This window comes from Eubalaena glacialis, chromosome X (assembly GCF_028564815.1).
Source record: "Eubalaena glacialis isolate mEubGla1 chromosome X, mEubGla1.1.hap2.+ XY, whole genome shotgun sequence".
Classification (NCBI taxonomy): domain Eukaryota; kingdom Metazoa; phylum Chordata; class Mammalia; order Artiodactyla; family Balaenidae; genus Eubalaena; species Eubalaena glacialis.
The window spans coordinates 72640035-72663201 of NC_083736.1; the positions used below are offsets into that span (position 1 = coordinate 72640035).

The following is a 23167-nucleotide window of genomic DNA, read 5'->3' on the forward strand; positions in this document are numbered from 1 at the left end:
TGGAGAGAGCAGAGTAGGGTTGTATGGTAACCACAATTACAAGATTAGTCTAATAGTCTAGGTGTTATGGACTGAATTTTGTGTGCCCACTCCCCCCTGCCAAATACATATGTTGAAGCCCTAACCCCCAATATGACTGTATGTAGAGCCTTTAAGGAAGTAATTAAAATTAAATGAAATCATAAGGGTAGGTGGGCCCTAATGCACCAGGACTTGCCTGTGTCCTTATAAGAGAAAGACACACCAGTGCTCACTTGCTCTCCCTGTCTGTGTATGCAAAGAAAAAACTCACACGAGGACACAAGGAGAAGGTAGCCATGAGCAAGCCAGGAAGAAAGCCCTTACCAGACACCAACCCTGCTGGCACCTTGATCTTGGACTTTGAGCCTCCAGAACTGTGAGAAAATAAATGTCTGTTGTAGGTATATGAAAAGGTGCTCAACATCTCTAATCATCAGGGAAATGTAAATCAAAACCACAATCAGATATCACCTCACACCTGTCAGGGTGGCTAATATCAAAAAGATAAAAGATAACAAGTGTTGGCGACGATGTGGAGAAAAGGGAACCCTTGTACACTGTTGGTGAGAAAGTAAATTAGTACAGCCATTATGGAAATCAGTACGGAGGTTCCCTAAGAAAACTAAAAATAGAACTACCATTTGATCCAGCAAACCCACTTCTGGATATATACCCAAAGAAATTGAAATCAGCATCTTGAAGAGATATCTGTATTCCCATGTTCAGTGTAGCATTATTCACAACAGCCAAGACATGGAAGCAACCTGTATGCCTTTCTACAGATGAATGGATAAAAGAAGGAAATATTGCCATTTATGACAACATGCATGGAGCTGGAGGACATTATGCTAAGCAAAATATGCAAGATACAGAAAGAGAAATATTGCATGATATCACTTATATCTATAATCTAAAATAGTCATTCTCATAGAGGGAGAGAGTAGGATGGAGGTTGCCAGGGGCTGGAGGGAGGAAAAATGGGGAGGTGTTGGTTAAAGGGTACAAAGATTCAGTTATTCTGGATATCAAATGTACAGCATGGTGACTACAGTTAACAATACTGTATTGTATACCTGAAATTTGCTAAGAGGATAGACCTTAAATCTCCTCAACACACACACACATACACACAAACTCGGTAACTATGTAGAGGTGATGGATATGTTAATTAGTTTGATTGTGGTGACCATTTCATGGTGTATATGTATATCAATATATCAAATTGTACACTTTAAATATATACAATTTTTATATGTCAAAGGGTATCTCAATATAGCTGCTAAAAAATGAATATCTGTTGTTTAAGCCAATCTGTGGTATCTTGCTGTGACAGCCCATGTTGACTACTATACTAGGCTAGAGACTATGGGGATAGCAATACAAACTGTAGCAAGAGATTTGAGTGATACTAAAAAGTTGTAGAATTCACAAAACTTAGCAACTGACACTTATGAGGGATAAAAGGTGAGTCAAAGAACACTGTAAGATTTTAAGTTGGATGACTCAGAAGATGATGGTGCCATTAACTAAAATAGTGAGTGCAAAAAAAGAAGCAAGCTTGAAACATAAAAATGGATGATAAGCACTCAAGGGAAATTTTTTTAAGAAGTACTGGAAATGAGACTGGTAGAATAAAGAGATGTTAGGGCTAGATATATGAATTTGGAGTCATCAGCATTAAGATGATAGATGTAGTTATTAAATTCTTTTATTTGTAGAAGACAAAAAAGTGAGAAACTTCAAATAGGAGGCATGAAAGGCCAAAGAAAAGACAAAATATAGAAATATAGGAGAAACAGAGATATAGGATCAGTAGAGTATAGAAGCCAGGCAGTGGAGTTCCTAGAGTGGGTAGTCAATAGCATGCAACGATATAGAGAGATCGAGGAGATGGGGACTAAGAAAAGGACACTGGTTGGTCACTGAAGATTACTGGTGATTCTGGGGAGAAAAGCTTTTGGAGAGTGGTACGGGCAGAGGCCAGACTACAAAGCATAAAGGAATGTTTAGATGGAAAGAAAATAGAGGTAGGAAGTATAAGCTATTCTTTCTAAAAGCTTGACAGTGAAGGAAAGGGCAAAAAGAGAAATGGCATGAGTATGCAATGTGCAGCAGGATCAGAGGAGAGGGTAAAGATATAAACTGGAAAAATAAAGGCACTAATTATTTTAAAGTAATCTGAAGTTTCAATATTTCTCACATAACTGATATAAAATATATCTTTAGAACATCTATTTTTAAGTTATTTGATACTTCAATAACAATGGATAAGCTACTTAATCTTTCATTAAAAATTTATATAAAATAGAAATATATATTCCAATAAAGATATTTATAAAAGCATATTAATCATTCTTCACAAAATTCAAATAGATGAACATATTAGAACTTTCTTTGAACATGCTCAGGGTCCATAACATAGGACTAAGTATAAGAAGAAAGTCTGCATAACAACAATAACCTTCCAGTATTTATAACTGATGCCCTCAGACATGGTCCAAAATGGATGTACCTGATAATGAATTATTAGGTCAGTGATTTCTTTTTAAGCAGTGAAAATTATTCTTCAAATAAAAGTTATATGAAAGCTCATCACACGAAATAAAAAACAGAGTTGTTCTGGTTGAAAGGAGAAAGCTCTTCTGAGTATTTCTAAAGTACCTCTTTGGATTACCCAGAAATAGGTAGAACAGTCTGAAAACCCCTGAATTATTGAGACAGCAGGCCCCCGAAGGAAGAGAATATCTGAGTAACATAACTGGAAAACCAAAGGAAGGTTTTAGAAGTGGATGTTGACTGAAAGAAGGCTCACTTTTCAACACAAGCCCTTTTGTAAAATTGGGGTAGCCCTTAAAAATATGAGGCCTATTTAAAGGTGATTTTGGATTTTTTTTCCTTTCTTATTAATATGGTTTAATAATATGAAAAACCCTAAATGTGTCAAACAGCCTAGTTTTTATGTGCTTGGGGAAAGATCTCTTCATTTAGTTTTTTCTCCCTACTCATTTTAAATTTTATTTTAAAAGACTAAGATATGTTTGGAAATCTGCATATGAAATCCTATCTGACTCAAGTCTGACAATATTGAAATCCTTATTAACTATAAGAACATGCTTATTTTTACTACCTAAATACATCAGCTTTTAAATGATTTGTCTGCCATCATAAAGGAACAAAGAATAAATTCCCTGTCCATATTTATTTCTTACCTTGTTTAATCGGCAAAACTTTATTTCGAAATGATTTGGCTTTCCCTGGGTCATGGCTATTTCCACTTCGGCTATATCCACCGAAGCTCGATGAAGAAAATGGCCCATCCAGTTCATCATCAAGTAAATACAGTGACAGCCCTTCAGCAGCATCTGAAACTTACATTTAAAAAGATTGTAATGTTAACATAATTATGTTTTCAGAAAAATTAAACAGGCTCTTTTTAAAACTATATCTCAGTTATTTCACTCTAACATAAAAATTACAAATTGTTTAAAGAAAATATGAATATTTTGAGAACAAATGTTTTATTACATCATTAAGCTTTCAAGCACAGTTTGTCAGAAAAACTTGTCCAAGGAAACCACCTCCCCACATTATGAATCTTCAATTCTTAGGTTGGCAATTATCGATGAGTGGTCTGAGATATTACAGATGTTAAAAATCATAAAGTCACATAATTTTAAAACTAAGTGACTTTAAAATTCATCTAGTCTTAACACCCTCACTTTAAAAATGAAGAAACTAAGTCCTATGACCTAATGTCTTACCCAGGGCCACAGAGAACTGGGGATAAAATGCAACTTTTCTATTGATACATCCAAATTCACTGCTCCTTGCATTATAAACCATATTGCTTCTTCTATATTCTTTAGTTAAACTAAAATACAGAACACCAATAACAAAAGGCATATTTACCAGGAGATGAGAAAGGAGAGCTAGTCCTGGCATAAGACACTGAGGTATTCTGGTCATTTTTAGGCTGTAACTTCATTTGTTTCTGTTTCCCTTTTGGACTATAAGTAAAAATATATAATAATGAACAAATTTTTTTATTAGCAATATATTATGATAGACAGTATGATACAAAATGCTTAAGCTAAGCAAAGAAGAAATGCAATATAATTTAAGTGAAATAATTCAAATTGGTAATAGGACAAAGTTAAATTTCAATCATTAAAATTAAAAAAAAAAAGGTTTTGGTATAGTAAAAGCCATATAAACAAAGCTTTGGGTTACCAGCTCCACCTTTACACAGGTATAAGAGTTCTAACAACAACAACAAAAATCTCAGGCTTCCCTGGTGGCGCAGTGGTTGAGAATCTGCCTGCCAATGCAGGGGACACGGGTTCGAGCCCTGGTCTGGGAAGATCCCACATGCCGCGGAGCAACTAGGCCCGTGAGCCACAACTACTGAGCCTGCGCGTCTGGAGCCTGTGCTCCGCAACAAGAGAGGCCGCGATAGTGAGAGGCCTGCGCACCGCGATGAAGAGTGGCCCCCGCTTGCCGCAACTAGAGAAAGCCCTTGCACAGAAACGAAGACCCAACACAGCCAAAAATAAATAATAAATAAAAAAAAATAAATAAAAAAAAAAGAATTTCTAAAAAAAAACAACAAAAAATCTCTTGGATTCCCTCAAAGTAGTCAATAAACTTTAAGAAGTGAGGTAATACATACAAGATGCTTTGAAAACTAAACTGCTATGTCAATGTAATATACCTAGGAGCTCTGCTACTAGATAATGAACTGCTGCTGCTTCTTAGACGTTTTCTGTACCGTGGCCTTCTCCTCTTCTGACTCTGGATTGCTGACTTATATTCAGAGATGATATTTTTAATATGACTTTCAAATAAGGCAGATAATCGCAATGTCATGCTATAGATCTGAAAAGGTAGAAATTAGTCTTGTTTTACCAACTACTTTAATTATATAAAAATAACAGGTTATAAACATGCCTGAACAATATCAACATCATCCTTTCAGACATAATATATGTGCTTCTTACACTTGAAAAATTCTTCCTGAAGAATTAAAACAAAATACCATTTTCACCTACAAATTAATAAAGATTTTTAAAAGATAATATCCAATGTTGGGAAGGGAAGGAAAAAACATTCTTATACATTGCCAGTGGGTATTTTAACCTGAACAACATTCTAAGGACAATCTGCAATATTTGCCAAAAACCTTAAAATATATACATCCTTTGGCTAATAATTTCATCTTTAGGAATTTATCCTAAGGAAATATCAGAGAATTACACACACAAAATAATTACGTTCAAGGATGTTAAAGATGTTAGCCACAGCATTATCCATTTAAAGTGAAAAACTAAAAACAACCTAAATCTCTAGCACCAGGACGCTGGTTAAACAACACAAAACCACCTACACAAAACCACCTACTCTTCTGTTTTCAAAGAGTAATAATAAGATGGAAAAATGTTCATAATATATATTTTTAAAAAGGCTTCAAAATATAAAACCTACTGTTTAAAGATTATACAAACATTTATCAGTACACATGTAAATGTAGAAAATAAATCAAGTGTGAAAAATTATGTGTACAGAAATCAGTGAAAATTCATTTCATATGAGGTGGAAGTGAGCATGTATATACCTACTGTGCAATTGATTTAAAAGTTAATCAGATACTAGTGATTAGAAAACACAAAAATTATTACTTTTTTGTTCTCAAGATGTTTAAGTACTGACAAAACACAGAGAAAGTATTCATGTGAGTATGAATAAACAGTTATAATTTCCCAATATAGTTCACTAATTTGTTATAATAAAGGGAACATAAATATTCATAGCTAATCTAAATATTTCATACAAATTAATCCTGTCAACCACTTTTATTTATCAAATTATTTATTGGACATATTAAAGAGTACTCAAATTTCTACCACTCCTTTCCTTGACTTCTCTCTGGCAAATATAGGTATTACTTAAGAGTAAAGAAGAGGCAGGTAGGAGAAAGGAAGAAGGGCTTAATTTCAGAATGACTATGCTAAATGTATCTTTAATGCATGCTTAATAAACTGTTTCAGAGAAAGTACTGAGAATCAAACTTTAGAAACTATGTCAGAATGGTAGTACATACTTGTTTAGCAATTTTAAAACTGGTGAAAGAAAATTGCCTGATATATATAACTAAACACTTAGGTAATTAATCCACCTAATATTGGTTTTTTCATACCCTTGACTTTTTATTAGAGGTATAAGCTTTGGAGTTGCTGAATATTTGGCGAACATCCTTATAAAATTCCAGAGGACTACCATAGTTTCCTGCTTCCAAAGTTTCTTTCACAGTGCTGAAGTCCATAGGAGTGTCTATAACATGATAATCCTACAAAGAAGAATGTGTTATTAAACACACAGGCTGGGTAACAACACTACATAATACAATGGGACTGAAATTTGCATCATCATGAAACAAACACACTGCTCTTCAATCTGCCAGTTACCTCTTCCTAGTCCCAAACCATCCATTTAATAGAGGCCTTTTGGTGGCTCAGGGAAACAGCAGGGGTCTGTGGGAGGGTCTTAGCCCTCACCCTTCAATGGAAAACCATATGACTCTCTCAAGGGACAGAATAGAAAATCCACAGCCACTGGCTTCATCTCTACATAGATGGGAATATCTTGGAAATAGGTAGCTAATTTGTGACATGGAACTATTTAATTCTGTGTGAATAATCCCATCTTCTACTTTCATTGAGCAATGTGCCAGGGAGTTGGCATGAGGGCATTCTACCTAAACTGTCATTAGTTGAAGGTCAAAATCAAATTGGTCATGTTTGTGCCTTTCTCCTATCTTTTTGTTTTTTAATAAATGTGACACTTGTGCTTCATCTAAAGTCTTCAGTCTCAGATTTATAATTAGTTTGATTTTTATTAGTTAGGGGTAGGAGAATATTCTTTCTATTTTAATCTAAATCTTTCAAGTCTAGTTAAGATATTCCTAGGGTTAACATATGGAATTACATCTGAAATTTATACTTATGTATACCACAACCACCAATAATAAACATGTTCTGGAGTGAAAACCATAGTCAATATTAGATCTTTCATCCTACTTAGAATCATTAAGAAATAAAAGCACAACATTTCTCTCAAAGGAGAAGCCAAAGGGCCAGATGAAGGGGCAGAAGAAAGGTATTATAAAAAGAGAAAATATTTTTCAAAGTATGAGAAACCACAGTTGATCTTAATGTATCTTAAATTTTTTTTGCTTAAATCATAAAAACCAAAGTATATTCCAACATAGTATGGCTTATGAAACAAAGATTTTCATAGAGAAAAAATATTGGAACTTCATGTAATACAATGACCAAAACTCAAAAGACCCAGTCAGCCTGCTGAATAAAGTCCCACTGGGAACAATCAGCTGCAATTACAGACATAATTATGTTGTGTAATTGATGTTTTCTACTCTGCTACAGTAGCTTTAGGCCTATAGAAACAAACAAACATCTACCCAGATGCTACAAAGAACTCTCCAGAGCATGTGTTGTTTAAAAGACAAAAAATAAACAACCAAAAACTCAAACAAAGGTAAAAAGATAGTGAGCAAAGTTGAAAAATAGCTTTACAAATTATAAAAGGTTTGTTTACAGTATTGGGATTTAAAAAAGTAAAACAACACAAAAACAACCAGAACATATATGCCTTTTAAGAGACTACTAGGCCTACCTCACAAAGAGATGGATCTTGTTGTCGTTCTGGAATAACTGACTCGGAGGATTCGCCCTCTTGCTCTTGATGGCCCTATTAGGGTAAAGAAGATATATTGTATTTCCAGACCACCACAACAAAATATCAAGACTTGCAATGCAATTATGATTTAAAGCTCAAAGATCCATAAATAGGAATTATGTTTTTACTGACTATAATTTAAGATGAAGGAATTCTATATTCACGATTCTCCTCTACCATGAAAAACACAAAACTAATTTATTCTACCTAAACCCCCTACAAAAACAAATCAAGTTTTGTTGAACGTAATTTTGTTCCTTATTTGAATAATATTTTTTCCCAACTGAAACCTGTGTATGCAGAGAATACTGATGTTTACTAATTTCAGAGGATGGTTTGATGTATTTCTGAAATATTGCTGTACCTTTTTTCTGAAAAAGCTAAAACAGATTTGCTATCTATACTAAAAGGTTATTCAACATATAAATAGATATACTCCTAGAAAAGGAATCCTGTAATTTAAGTTCTCATGCTTTTATCTTTGATGAAAAGTAATATGGCATATTGATTAGTCTAAGTGATCATATTGAATAACTTATTTATTATAAATTAAATAGAGCTGACATATGTTATCAAGGGTCTCCAGTATGTAGAAGTTTATTAGAAGTTAATAAAATGCATTAAACAAATATGCAAAATAAAAGTAGGAAGGAAATGCAAAGATGTTTAGATTAAAATTTGGTTTACAACTGTGTAATTTACAAAGTACATGTCAGGCATTTTAAAAAGTCATGACTAATCACACTACCCACTTTCACAATTCAAAGATACACAAACAAAGAAGGAAGAAGGAAGGAAGGAAGAAAGGGGGGAAAGGGCTCTTAACTAGAACTTAGCATGGACATTTATGGGAAATTACATATTGGTAATTATTTAAATAACTATACTTACTGGGTAGGAAAGAGGATCAGATGGCTGTCTAAATGGCTCTGAGTCTTCACGTTCATAAATGAGGCCCAACAGTTCTGTGCATTGTTTTCTCCAAGCATCAGGATCACACTTTAAAGACAGTCTTCTGCCTCGGCATTTGACCTGTAGATTTTAAAATAATTATATCTAAAAGCTCTTTCCTTAAGTCTTCATTGATTTTCTCCTGTCTTCCTATGTTAATATATATCTATATAAGATAGAGCAGCTGCTATTTAAAAGTTTCTTAGTTTAGATTAAACATCATTCTCCCTGGCAAAAATATAAACAAATAAAAACTGGATATTATATTCTTAGAAACAGCAAGAATTCTAGTATTCTGAATTCTCATTTTAAGAAAATCTACAAGGTCAATAATTTTAATACCTTAGTCTTTGCTGCTAGTTAAGAATATTTGACAATGGCACTGTAATTTTCTCAAAATAACACTTGAACAATATATATATTCTTAAGTAAACCCTTTGTGGTCATAATATATTCTTGCCTTTACTATTTGATGCCTTTTTTACACAATCTGTTTCAGTATTTGAAAGGAAACATTTTCCTTATATACAACAAATGTTTGTCTAATTATCATAGAGGAGAACTGTGCAGAACAGAGTTAACGTAACAGACCTGAGGCTATCTTTAGCAGGGCTTGCTTATAAGGTTGGCCCTTGACTGGCGTCTAGGAACTTGATACTTCAACTCTTTCCTAAATAATAAAGGTGGTTTACTGTGCCCACACTGTTTGTACAAAGAATGTCACTTGTGCTGAACATTCACTTTCCTGTACATTTCCTATGCTTTCCTGCTTTCTGGGAGTCTGGAATCTTGGCATGTGCTAGCTAGATAGGGTCTACATAACAAGCTCCCAATAAATTCTTTGGGAGCTTAGTCTCTAATCACACACATATTGCTACATTTTCATTGTGGGGAAAGAATGTACTCTGTGTAGCCCTTCAGAGGAGAGAGAGAACATAAAGAAACCTGCACATGGATTCCTCCAGACTCTGCCTGTATCTTTTTCCCTGTGATCCAGCTGTGTATCCTTACTGTGTCACTGTCATAAACCTTAGCGATGAGTTAACAAGTATATATACTGAGTTCCATTAAGTCTTTCTAGCAACTCTCCAAATATGTGGAGTTGGTCTTAGGGATCCCTGACACAGGAAGCCTGAATTTTTTCTTATCAGCAGTTCATTTATTCACTTACCCTTCTTCCAGATGAAGTACCAGGACCATCTGAATCTAAATCAACCATTTCTGTATCCTAAAATTAAAAAGGAAGAGTGGGAGAAGATATTAAGTTATATTCAGTCTTACAAATCAGATAAAATTTACAAAGAAATGGCAAATATAATCAAAATTAACTCCCTCATTGGAGCAGGCAACAGAACAAAGGTGGGAGGGAGACTCACTCCAAACTTCACCTACATGCTATATACAAGTTGGAAAATATACTGGGAGAAGAAGAGTAAATGAGGTTTCTCTTTAAATCAGAATAGGAAATGAGGGGGGAAATACAATCATTGGTATCTAAAGTTGTACCTAAATGTTAGTATTTTTTTAAAAAACTTGTTTTATATGACATGCTAATTTAATATACTATAATCATGAATTACTCATGATTAATCTTTTGCTACTTCAAGAAATACATCTCTTTTCTATAGGGAAAATATGAATGTTTATTAAAACATAAGATTCAGTTAAGTATCCCTCTGAGGGTTAGTTTTCTAATACAAAGAGGCAAGGCCCACACACCACTATTAACTTGGTGATGGTGAAGCACACTGGTAATGCCTCGGAGAATCTAGAAAAAGGCTACAAATGAACTTATCTACAAAACAGAAATAGAGTTACAGATGTAGAAAATAAACTTATGGTTACCAGGCGGGTAAGGGTGGGGGAGGGATAAATTGGAAGATTGGGATTGACATATACACACTACTATATATAAAATAGATAATTAATAAGGACCTACTGTCTAGCACAGGGAACTGTACTCAGTACCCTGTAATGGCCTATATGGGAAAAGAATCTAAAAGAGAGTGGATACGTGTATATGTATAACAGATTCACTTTGCTGTACACCTGAAACTAACACAACATTGTAAATCAACTATACCCCAATAAATTTTTTTTTAAAAAAGAAAGCAAAGTAGCTCATGAGCCATTGGTTTCCCTTTCTAAAATTGCTGAATTACATTTTACTTTAATTTTCTATTCTAATCCAGAGTTCCATTCTGAGGTGAGCAACATCCATCCATGATAAAAACTCCCTGGGGGGTTAATATCCAAAAGATATAACAAAATAGGTATAGATTTTATTTCAACATAATAAAGGCCATATATGACAAACTCACAGCTAACTTCATGGTCAATGGAAAAAACCCAAAAGCTTTTCCTCTAAGATCAGGAGCGAGACAAGGATGCCCACTCTTTTATTTATTTATTTATTTTATTTTTTAATTTTTTTTTTAAAGATTTATTGATTGATTGATTGATTGCTATGTTGGGTCTTCGTTTCTGTGCTAGGGCTTTCTCTAGTTGTGGCAAGCGGGGGCCACTCTTCATCGCGGTGTGCGGGCCTCTCACTATCGTGGCCTCTCTTGTTGCGGAGCACAGGCTCCAGACGCGCAGGCTCAGTAGTTGTGGCTCACGGGCCTAGCTGCTCCGCGGCATGTGGGATCCTCCCAGACCAGGGCTCGAACCCGTGTCCCCTGCATTAGCAGGCAGACTCTCAACCACTGCGCCACCAGGGAAGCCCCCACTCTTTTATTTTATTTAACATAGTATTGGAAGTCCTAGCTAGAGCAATTAGTCAAGAAAAACAAAAGACATCCAAATTAAAAAGGAAGAAGTAATACTGTCTGTTAGCAGATGACATAATATTACATATAGAAAACTCTAAATACTCCACCAAAAAACTGCTAGAACTAATCAACAAATTCAGTAAAGTTGCAGGATACAAAATCAATATACAAAAATAAGTTGTGCTTCTATATACTAATAATGGGCTATCAGAAAGAGAAATTTAACCAAGGAGTTGAAAGATCTGGACACTGAAAACTATAAGACCTTGATGAAACAGAAGAATACACAAATAAATGGAAAGATAGTCCATGCTCATGGATTGGAAAAATTAATATCGTTAAAATGTTTGTACTACTCAAAGCAATATACAGATTCAACACAATTTCCAACAGCATTTTTTGCAGAAATAGAAAATAATCTTAAAATTCATATGGAACCATATAAAAGAATTCTAATATCAATCTTGAGAAAGAAGCACAAGCTGGAGGCATCACACCTCCTGATACCAAACTATATTACAAAGATATAGTAATCACAAGAGTATGGTATTGACATAAAACACACTGATCAATGGAACAGAATAGAGCACAGAAATAAACCCATGCATATTGGTCAATTAATTTACAACAGAGGAGCCAAGAATATAAAATAGGGAAAGGATAGTTTCTTCAATAAATTGTGCTGGGAAAACTGGATATCCACCTGCAAAAGAATGGAACTGGACACCTATCTTACACCATACATTAAACACAACTCAAAATGGATTAAGGACTTGGATGTAAGACATGAAACCATAAAACTCCTAAGAGAAAACACAGGGGGGTAAGCTGCTTGACATTGGTCTTGACAATGATGTTTTTGGATGTGACAAAATCCAAAGGTAATAAAAGGCAACAAAAGCAAAAATAAACAAGTGGGACTACATCAAACTAAAAAGCTTCTGCACAGTAAAGAAAACCATCAACAAAATGAAAGGCAATGTACCAAATGGGAGAAAATATTTGCAAATCATATATTTGATAGGGGGTTAATATCCAAAAGATATAAACAACTTGATAGCAAAAGAACAAAGAATGCAATTAAAAAATGGGCAGAGAAACTGAATAGACATTTTTCCAAAGGAGACATCCAAACGGCCAACGAGTACATGAAAAGGCACTCAACATCACTAATCATCAGGCAAAAGCAAATGAAAACCACAGTGAAATATCACCTCACACCTGTTAGAATGGTTATTATCAAATAGACAAAGAAATAACAAGTGCTGGCGAGGATGTGGAGAAAAGAGAGTCCTTGTGCACTGTTGGTAGGAATGTAAATCGGTACAGCCACTATGGAAAACAGTACGGAGGTTCCTCAAAAAATTAAAAACAGAACTACCATATGATCCAGCAATCTCACTTCTGGGTATATATCTAAAGGAAATAAAAACAAGATATCAAAGATATAAAGTTGTACTCCCATGTTCATTGCAGTATTATTCACAATAGCTAAGATATGGAAACAATCTGTCTGTCAACAGATGAATGGACAGAGAAGATATGGTGTATATATACACACAATGGAATATTATTCAGCCTTAAGAAAGAAGGTAATTCTGCCATTTGTGACAATGCAGATGGACCTTGAGGGCATTATGCTAAGTGAAATAAGTCAGACAAAGGAAGACAAATACTGCATGGTATCACTCATATGTAGAATCTTTAAAAAAATAAAGTCAAACTCATAGAAACAGAGTACAGAAAAGCAGTTGGGTGGTGGTCCAGATGGTGGGGGGGAATATGGAGAGGGTGGTAAAAGGATACAAACTTCCAGCTAGAAGATGAATAAGGTCTGAGGATATAAGGATCTAATGTAAACCATGGTGACTATAATTGATAACACTGTATTGTATAACTGCAATTTACTTAAAGAGTAGAACTTAAATGTTGAAAGAAAGGAAGGAAGGGAGGGAGGGAGGGAGGGAGGGAGGAAGGGAGAGAGGGAGGGAGGGAGGAAGAAAGGAAAAATAAGGTTGCTGAATTACATTTTACTTTAATTTCCTATTCTAATCCAAGTAATGCTACTTCGAGGAGGTATTCTTGCTACATCAAATTCTGAATCAAAAGGCATTTATATGAAAGGTCAGAGAAAATATCAGGAATAAGAATGATACATTTTTCATTAGTTTCAGGAGGATAATATCTAATTGGCATATCTGAGTTTTCCTTAATATGTAAATAACATTTAACTTCAATAATACAACATTTTATAGTCAAATACATTTTTGTGATTTTTAAAAACACTGGAGATTTACCATTCTGGGAATTAACAGTACAGAAAATATAAACATGTAAAATACCTCTGTACAATAATAGCCACTGCAATAAAATCCAGCATATTTGAGTCACTCATCCCTGGGATGAATTGTTTTCCATTAAATATTTTTGAATTATCACTTTTCATTACTGTTTAAGCCTCTTATCTTGGTTTTTGCTTCTCTCTATCATAGACTCTAGTCACAAATAGCTTAATGTAAATTAGGGATATGACTGTGTGGGGAAATAAGATACGTGAGGGTCTACTGACAATACTAATTCCATTTCATTAAGAAAAACTGGTTTATGTTTGCAAATTTTCATAAAGGAAATCAAATAGCAATTCCATGAAACTACTAAAAATGTACTTTCAAGTTTAAAATTATAAAATACTTAAAAATTTTATATATACTGTGTAGAAAATTAATCCCTACTAAAACTTCCATCAACTAACCATTCTTTTAAAACACTGTTTAGTGCCTTGTCCTGTTTTCAAGGGCTGGAAAATAAAGTATTGATTTCTCATCACTGAAACCCACTATGTCAAAAAGGATGACTGACCACCTCTCTCTGACTGTAGCACCACTACATTTTTGGTATATATTATCTACATATAGGTTAAAAAGTTTAATACAAAAAGATGCAGGTGTTCAGCCAGCTTTCAGAAATCAGCTTCACTGCTCATAGCCAGTTTTAACACTTACATATAATACTTATTGTACTTTAAATGACAGAAAAGGAATTCATGCCTACTAATCATGCTGTGATTCTTACCTCCTCTGCATCAGTACTGTTTAGCTCTTCTGCTTTAATTTTATTATAAGTATCCAGTATATCAGTACAGCTCTGATCCCTGAGAAGACAAATAAGTTAAAATACATTTCAATAAATTTTAGAAGTCAGAAGTCAGCCTCTATGGGAGATAAAACTGCTTCTTACCCAATAAATCGAAGTAAGACATCAGTTACAATTTTGGCTGCTTTAACTATAGGACTGTCTGGCTCATTGAATGTCCTAGCATTATGCTCAATGTAGCGTACTTCCCACATTAATGCTGATATTCTCCTATGAAAGAAAAAATACCCTGTTACTCTTGGTTGATACATTTAAAGTCTATTCTAGGATTAGACAACATAGAACAACTAGGCATTTAATCATGATATGTCAAAGGTGTTCAAATATATGTATGTGACTCAATATATGTGTGTGACTAATGTGCACTAATAAAGGTATATAGTTAGAGTATTTGAATCACAGGCAAGAGTTCAGAACCACTGGACTATAAACTTGGATATGAAAACTTGGAAAAGAACTGACCCACGACATTGTGCGTAAATAGTGATTTGACCAAGGTCAAAGTAACAAAAACAAACAAATAGTGCTTTGATAAAGTCAACAGAAGAATGTTTCATTTTCAGAGAAAAGCAAAAAAACAAAAAGGACAGATTTTTATCTCATTGCTTTTATGATATATACTATTGAATGAAATTATAGGTAAAGATATAAAATACACCCAACTGGTTATATTTATAACCATTTCATGGAATAATTGTGGTTAGGACACAGTAGACTCTAGGGTGAGAGAGGTACCAAAAGCTGCCCTCCACTGCCTTCCCATAATCACCCCACTCCCAACCAAAACCAAGGAAAAAATAACTTGGCTTTTTCTATACACATTTTGGGGCTGGTAATTAAATCTAATTAACTGCTGCCTAATTCCCCAACAGGGGATTTAAAACATGCTCCAAGTCCCTGGAGCACCATAATCAGGATGAATCCACAAACTACTTAATCTGCCTTTAATAAGCTAAAATTAACTGTAGTTTTTGTTTCATATGTGACTTGTGCTAGTCATAATTTCCTCCCTGTCCATACCCCTTCTTACCCTGGAAGAGTGAAAATCTACTGAATAAAGGGAAATCAGTGTTCCAAATTTTCAGGAGAAATTTTGGAGTGGGTCTTCTGAACGGTTATTTTACACTATGAAAACAAAGATCTCAGTGTATCATTATGCAAAAAGGAAAGCAAAATATATAAAACTATACAAGCTTTTAGGAAATGATAAAAACTAAACAGACCTGTAAAAGCGATTTTCAAGTCTCCGCCTGATGGTGTTGAGGTCAGTTGGATAAGCAACTACAGTACAATACAAGGGATAGGCACTGAGATCCACTGGAACAGCAAAAGGGCTGGCAAAATCTACAACATTTACAAAATAAAAAAAGACAATTATAAAGAACACTAACATTTCATGTTAACAAACAAAAACACATATAAACAAGAAGGGTGGGCAATATAATACTACATTTCTAAAATGCTGATGATTCAATTATGCAAAAACTAGACCAATACTATTATAATGTTATTCTTTTTATTTGGACATTCTATCTATGAATCAATCATGCATGATACACTGGTTCAAATCAGGTAAAAACAAGACAGAATTAAAGGAGAACTGTGTTTAACTTCAAATTTATGTCTTTTCTGGATAAATGTCAAATGTCTCGTGATATACTTCAGAAAATATAAGTAGTCATGGAGTAAAATATATTACTGCACGCACTGTCTTTACCAAAAAATCGATCCAAAGTTAGGCTCAGGGAATAGCTAGAGAGCCAAAATGACTCAAGAAAGTAAAAGACACCTATATGGCTGCCTTCACTATTACAGCCCCAGAACTGAAAAAGTTTGCCAGTCATTACTTTGGCTAAGCAAATAAAAATGTTATTATTAAAACTAGAATCACCGTGCCTCTTGAGTTAAAAGTATACAGTGAGAAAATGCATTTCCTTTTACAAAACTTATAATTCTGCTGGTTTTCCTTATTCCTTCCCATCTTCCTAATATTCTTTCACATTCACCATACCCAGGGAAAGAAGGTGGTTGATGCCCTGAATAACTCGTTCACATTCCTCATCTCTGGAATGAGCCCCCCACTCTCCTTCCTGAGGTTTGTATAGCAAAGAAGTCAATTCCTCCTGGGACACAGGAACACCAGCACCAACTTCATCTGGAAAGGCAGCTATGCATAAAGTAAAAAATCAGAAATAATTAGTTTCTAGAATCATGATATTGCCATTTTTCTTTTAGAAAAATTATAATTCATTTTTTAAAAGCATATTTACTTCCTTCTGGAATTGGCTCCATATCCCAGGGACTCATCTTTTCTCTCTCGTTATTGTCCCAGCTATTAAAAAATAACAAGATACAAATCAAATTCAGATGACACTTTATATACTAGCATCATTTGCATTACTTCTTGGGGGTGAAATTTGTAAAGGGACAATACAGTTTCCTTGAAGTACAACTTTGCTTACACAAAGATAATAATAAGCCTCTAATAGAGAAAACATGGTCTATCAATATGAAAGAGAGTCATAAGCTTACTCTTAGTTCTGCTGGGCTTTTTTTTTTTTTTAATTCCAACCAAGCATACATTCAATGTTAAGCCAGGGTACGGAATAAAAAGATCTCTTTGGAAAATTCCTTTCAGGTTAAAAAAGTCGATTTAATAGATCACTTCTTTCTATGAGATAACCTACTTTATTCTAACAGGTTGAGTATTATAGCTTCTCCAAAAGTTTATTATTCCCTTTTGATCTACAATATGGAGACTAAAAGTCAATCTTCACGGAATAAACATTTGTTCTATCATTCTTGGGAAGAAAGGTTTATTTATCAGGAATCTTACAACTCTGGTATTTCATGAAGAACAAAAGTAAATTGTAGACAAACAGTATATCCAAACATAATGCAGTCACTCCTGTCTAGAATTCATACCATTAAATAAAAGACTATGTAAATATTTAGTATTATATTCCAGCTGTAACAATTAATTTAAACACTGAATTAATTTCAGTATTCTTCATGAAATAATAATTGTAATTCTTGTCTAAAATAGAAATACTTAAGAGAAAATACAGGAATAAGGGAGGCAGAAATAAGTCTTCAGTTCCTGCTTTGTGTTAGCATGCATACTGGACCAAAAGGTTTATCACCAAATTCCTTCCTTAAAGGTATTATGATTACTTCCTTACAGGTATAAGTCTTATAAGACTAGGTAAGGTAGGGTTTATAGAAAGTCCATGTAGTACTAAAGTATTATATCAGGTGTAAAAGACCATAAATATACTTACTGAACACTGTAACACTGGAAAGAACTATCAGGATACTCTGGTTGAAAAGGCTGCTGACTCTCCACGGTCCCAAACCACCAGGCGTCATCTATTATACTGCGGAATCTATCACCTACAATGTTTTTAGAAATTCTTAAGAGTGCTCTTGAGAATAATCACTCTGTTCCCACTCTAAACTGCTAGTTTTTGTTGAATACAGAAGCAGCATTGTATCCAGCATTATTAGAAGTTTCAATCTGAGTTTTCCATATATGTGAATTTTACATTTTACCCTCTTCAAGGATTTTGATTTCCAAATGCTAATAATTATTCTGAAATAAATCACATATTACCGCATATAATTTAACGTTTATCAATTACTTGGGATCATCATTAGACATACTGCTTTTTGTACTGCACATATGATACTACAGTTGTTTCTTCTATTTTTTGTTTCACCATTTTGTTTTTAAAAATCTCTTCATACTAGTTTTGTACCTGTAAATGGCTAAGGAATACGAAACCAACCATATGGACAAAAATGTTTCTCCCACATAAGGAGAATTTAAAAGTACTAATAGCAGATAATAACATAGTGTTTGCTCTGTGTCACGTACCATTTTATTCATATCGACCTTATAGGTATGTTCTGATGTGATTCCCATTTTACAGATAATGGAATTGAGGCAGAGAGAGGTTAAAATCTTGCCCAAGATTAAACAGCTAGTGAAGGGGGAGGAATAGAGGGGGAGAGAATAAGAAGGGGAAAGAGAGAAAGGGAGAAAAAGGGAGAGGGGGAGAGGGAGAGAGGAGGAGGGCAGAGGGGTAGATGGAAAGAGGTAGAAGAGGAGGAAGAGGGAGAGGGAGAGACAAAGGAGAGAGAAACCCACAATCAGTAAAGGTCTGTTAAAAGCCCAAGTGTTAAGTACTCCATTTCATGGCCATTGACATTTCAAGATTTTCTTTTTAATACAGATTTGTATTCTAATAGAGTAGGTATTCACAGAAAAGGTTTTATGCCACATACAATGTTCATAAAATCACCTAAACGTAACCGAAAAGAAAAATTTAATTTAATTTTTCTAATTTGGCTAACAGCTTTTTCAGTCTACTGGTTTCTTTCTGTTAAATCGGTTTAAAAGTTACTTACTCTACTTCAAACAATAATTATTCAGTGAGAATTCTATACTTACCAATCTGCCAGTTCCTTTCTTTGGCTTCATTATAAAACTGATGTAGCACAAGGAAGTCAATGACATCTGGCATGTCATGATACCTGAGGAGAAAGTAAAGTACATATGATTCAGTATACTGATATAACAGTATATGTTACTTTCTAAACATCCAGGAATATATGCTTAATGTGGAGGTATTGAGCAAAATGTTGCAAATCTCAAGGTCCCTGTGAATGCCTTTACTTAAATTAAACCCCATCTGTTTGATCTGTTTGGCTTAAATATTTACTTATGACATTATTTATATCACTAGCTATATTACTTATTTACTTACTTATTTATTTATTTATTATTTATTTATTTTTGGCTGCCTTGGGTCTTCGTTGCTGCGTGCAGGCTTTCTCTAGTTGCGGTGAGCGGGGGTTACTCTTCAATGTGGTGTGCGGGTTTCTCATTGTGGTGGCTTCTCTTGTTGTGGAGCACGGGCTCTAGGCGCGTGGGCTTCAGTAGTTGTGGCACGCAGGCTCAGTAGTTGTGGCTCACGGGCTCTACAGTGCAGGCTCAGTAGTTGTGGCACACGGGCTTAGTTGCTCCGCGGCATGTGGGATCTTCCCGGGCCAGGGCTGGAACCCATGTCCCCTGCATTGGCAGGTGGATTCTTAACCACTGTGCCATCAGGGAAGCCCTATATCACTATCTATATTACTTTTATCCTGTCTATTTTATAAGATTGTTGTTTCTTACATTACCCAATTGTGTAACCAGGTCTTCAACAAAACTAATGATGCTTAAATGTCTTGAGGCAATTGATCACATACATAGTTCCATATAAAATTAATTGTAATAGCGCAACTCTAGATATGAGCAGAAGCAACAAGGGAGAATATTTCCTGGATTATAAGAGTCTAGTAAAACAAATGATCCCAAGCCTAATCCAGAAATAGCACATTGAGTGGCCTATCAACAAAGTCCTTGCCTGACCTAAGAATAAGCCTTCGTAATGCCATGGGACAAATGGGTCATGACATTCTTCCCAAACCTTGGTTGAATTTATGACCAACGGGGGGTACTGTAAACAAAAATATGTTGCCTGCCACTCCAGTTCTACAAGGATCAAGTCATTAGCCACTGTAGTTGCTGACCTACAGCACACCCTGAAAGGAATTCAAGATGAAACATTCTGTGTTTTGGATATATGGGCCCCTAGATAGTTAAGATGCATATGTAATGAAGAATTTCAATGACCCCGGATTCTTGCATCTTCCCATATATAGAAAAGCACTAAAATCATTAACTGAGATATCTGATCCTTGTGACTAGCAATAACTAGCAGGATGTATGCTTGACTACATGTATTTCCCAGCCCCCCAAAAATCATATATACGCTGGCTCATTCCCTCCTACCTCTTGAGAGCAGTTTGTCAGAGCTATCTGAGAGGCTGTCTCCTAGACTATAGTCCTCAGTAAGTCCCCAAATAAAAGTGAAATCCACAACTCTCACATTGTACGTTTTTCAGTTGAGATATAGATAGATAGATAGATAGATAGATAGAGAGCTATTAAGTGGAGAAACAAAGCAAGAATTACACAAAGCAAGAATTCAACATTAAACCTTGGTCTTTAAACTCTAAAGCCTGTAGTGCTGTCATGTTTTCTTTCCCATTAAGACTTGTACTCTGCAGAATAAATGATAGGGATTAAAATACACACACACCCACACACACACACACACACACGATCCAAGATAGATACTCACTTAATGGAAAAAGATTCTCCAGTCATTTTGCCTGAAATGGGGTCCAGAAATGCAAGCTTCAAGCAGCATAGTGTAGGTGGTCCAACCTCATATTTGATTCCTACAATCTTAACAAATTCTTGTTCCTATTCATGAGAATACCAATAAATTATTACTTTCAATATAAATAATTGCCTAACATTTGCATATTATTTCATTATTATTTGAACAATTTAAAAATTATCTGAAACAACATTGTAAATCAACTATACTCCAATAAAACTTTAAAAATAAAAATAAAAAAATAAATAAAAATTATCCTAATACCCATCAGATACTAGGCACTCCACTAAGTGTTAAAGGTAATAAGACATGGCTCTTGACCCCTTAATAGCAATTTGTAGTTTAGTGCAGGGCTATAAACCAATGATAAACAGCAGAATCCCCTTGGGAACCTTTTTAAAATTCATGTTCCTAAACCCTACTACTATGGAATTGAGTTCACTATGTCTGGGGTAAAGCTCAGTTATATATATTTTGAAAAAACCTCCCCAGGTTTTTCTCTGGGGAGTTAAGAATTGCTCTGCTGGTTAAGAATCACTCCTCTTGTCACTACTTCTCCCCTGAACTCCTTGATAGTCTGTCAGTGGGAGATCTTTGTGGCCGTCCTCTTGCCTCCTCCAGCCCCACAGAACCCTACAAGTCTCAGTCATGCATGAGTGCATCTCCAGCCATGTTGGCCAGGCTGGTGTCCAGATCAGCAATTTCTGCTGGGAGCTCTACTGCGTGGAACATGGCATCCAGCCCGATGACCAGATGCTAAGTGACAAGACCATTGGGGGAGGAGATGACTCCTTCAGCACCTTCTTCAGTGAGACAGGTGCTGGCAAGCATGTGCCCAGGGCAGCGCTTGTAGACCTGGAACCCACAATCATTGATGAAGTTCGCACTGACACCTACCACCAGCTCTTCCACCCTGAGCAGATCGTCACAGGCAAGGAAGATGCTGCCAATAACTATTCCCAAGGTCACTACACCATTGGCAAGGAGATATTGACCTTGTCTTGGACCAAATTCGGAAACTGGCTGACCAGTGCACAGGCCTTCAGGGCTTCCTGGTTTTCCACAGCTTTGGTGGGGAACTGGTTCTGGGTTCACCTCCCTGCTGATGGAACGTCTCTCTGTCGATTATGGCAGGAAGTCCAAGCTGGAGTTCTCCATTTACCCAGCCACCCAGGTTTCCACAGCTGTAGTTAAGTCCTACAACTCCATCCTCACCACCCACACCATACTGGAGCACTCTGACTGTGCCTTCGTGGTAGACAATGAGGCCATCTATGACATCTGTTATAGAAACCTTGATATCGAGGGCCCAACCTACACTAATCTTAATCGCCTCATGAGCCAAATAGTGTCCTCCATCACTGCTTCCCTGAGGTGTGATGGAGCCCTGAATGTTGATCTGACAGAAGTCCAGACAAACCTGGTGCCCTATCCCCACATCCACTGACCTCTGGACACATATGCCCCTGTCATTTCTGCTGAGAAAGCCTATCATGAACAGCTTACTGTAGCAGAGATCACCAATGCTTGCTTTGAGCCAGCCAACCAGATGGTGAAATGTGACCCTTGCCATGGGAAATACATGGCTTTCTGCCTGTTGTACCATGGCGACGTGGTTCCCAAAGATGTCATTGCTGCCATTGCCACCATCAAGACCAAGCATACCATCCAGTTTGTGGACTGGTGCCCCCCGTCTTCAAAGTTGGCATTAATTCCAGCTTCCCACTGTGGTACCTGGTGGATTCTTGGCCAAAGTATAGTGAGCTTTGTGCATGCTGAGCAGCACCACAGCCATTGCTGAGGCCTGGGCTCGCCTGGACCACAAGTTTGACCTGATGTATGTCAAGAGTGCCTTTGTTCACTGGTACGTGGGTGAGGGCATGGAGGAAAGAGAGTTTTCTGAGGCCCGTGAGGACATGGCTGCCCTTGAGAAGGAGTGAGGAGGCTGGAGCAGATAGTGCTGAGGGAGAGGATGAGGGTAAAAAGTATTAACCTGTCTGCTGCAATTTTACACTATTGTCTTGGGACTATCTTATTTGTGTTCTGTGAAGCTGCCCATTGTGGCCCTATCTTGTCAATAAAAGTGATATTTCTATTTTAAAAAAGAAAAGAATAACTCCTCTAGCAGAAATACAGTTTGTAAGTAGTCAGGTGGACATGTTATGTATATGTTTGGGAAAAGGACTTACATTTATGAGTGCCTACAATATTATTTTATAATACCATCCTTATACATTGTTATTAGTCACACTTAACAGATGACAAAACTGAGCCTCATGGGTACAG

General features: G+C 35.7%; 1 protein-coding gene and 1 pseudogene across 1 annotated transcript in view; one reads left to right on the top strand and one right to left on the bottom strand.

The window, feature by feature from the left end:
- The window catches only part of BRWD3 (bromodomain and WD repeat domain containing 3), a 111812-nt gene that overhangs the window by 3098 nt on the left and 85547 nt on the right, over nucleotides 1-23167 (bottom strand). Inside the window, exons 26-40 of the mRNA XM_061179196.1 lie at nucleotides 20840-20964; nucleotides 19102-19184; nucleotides 17930-18041; nucleotides 16919-16980; nucleotides 16660-16815; nucleotides 15872-15992; nucleotides 14733-14858; nucleotides 14568-14646; nucleotides 9896-9952; nucleotides 8665-8805; nucleotides 7711-7785; nucleotides 6215-6364; nucleotides 4733-4896; nucleotides 3931-4028; nucleotides 3231-3389 (exon numbers count right to left, since the gene is read on the bottom strand). Coding sequence (XP_061035179.1) covers nucleotides 3231-3389; nucleotides 3931-4028; nucleotides 4733-4896; nucleotides 6215-6364; nucleotides 7711-7785; nucleotides 8665-8805; nucleotides 9896-9952; nucleotides 14568-14646; nucleotides 14733-14858; nucleotides 15872-15992; nucleotides 16660-16815; nucleotides 16919-16980; nucleotides 17930-18041; nucleotides 19102-19184; nucleotides 20840-20964 — 1708 coding nt within the window. The remainder of the gene's footprint in view (nucleotides 1-3230; nucleotides 3390-3930; nucleotides 4029-4732; nucleotides 4897-6214; nucleotides 6365-7710; nucleotides 7786-8664; nucleotides 8806-9895; nucleotides 9953-14567; nucleotides 14647-14732; nucleotides 14859-15871; nucleotides 15993-16659; nucleotides 16816-16918; nucleotides 16981-17929; nucleotides 18042-19101; nucleotides 19185-20839; nucleotides 20965-23167) is intronic.
- LOC133081632 (tubulin alpha-1C chain-like) lies at nucleotides 21530-22873 on the top strand (annotated as a pseudogene).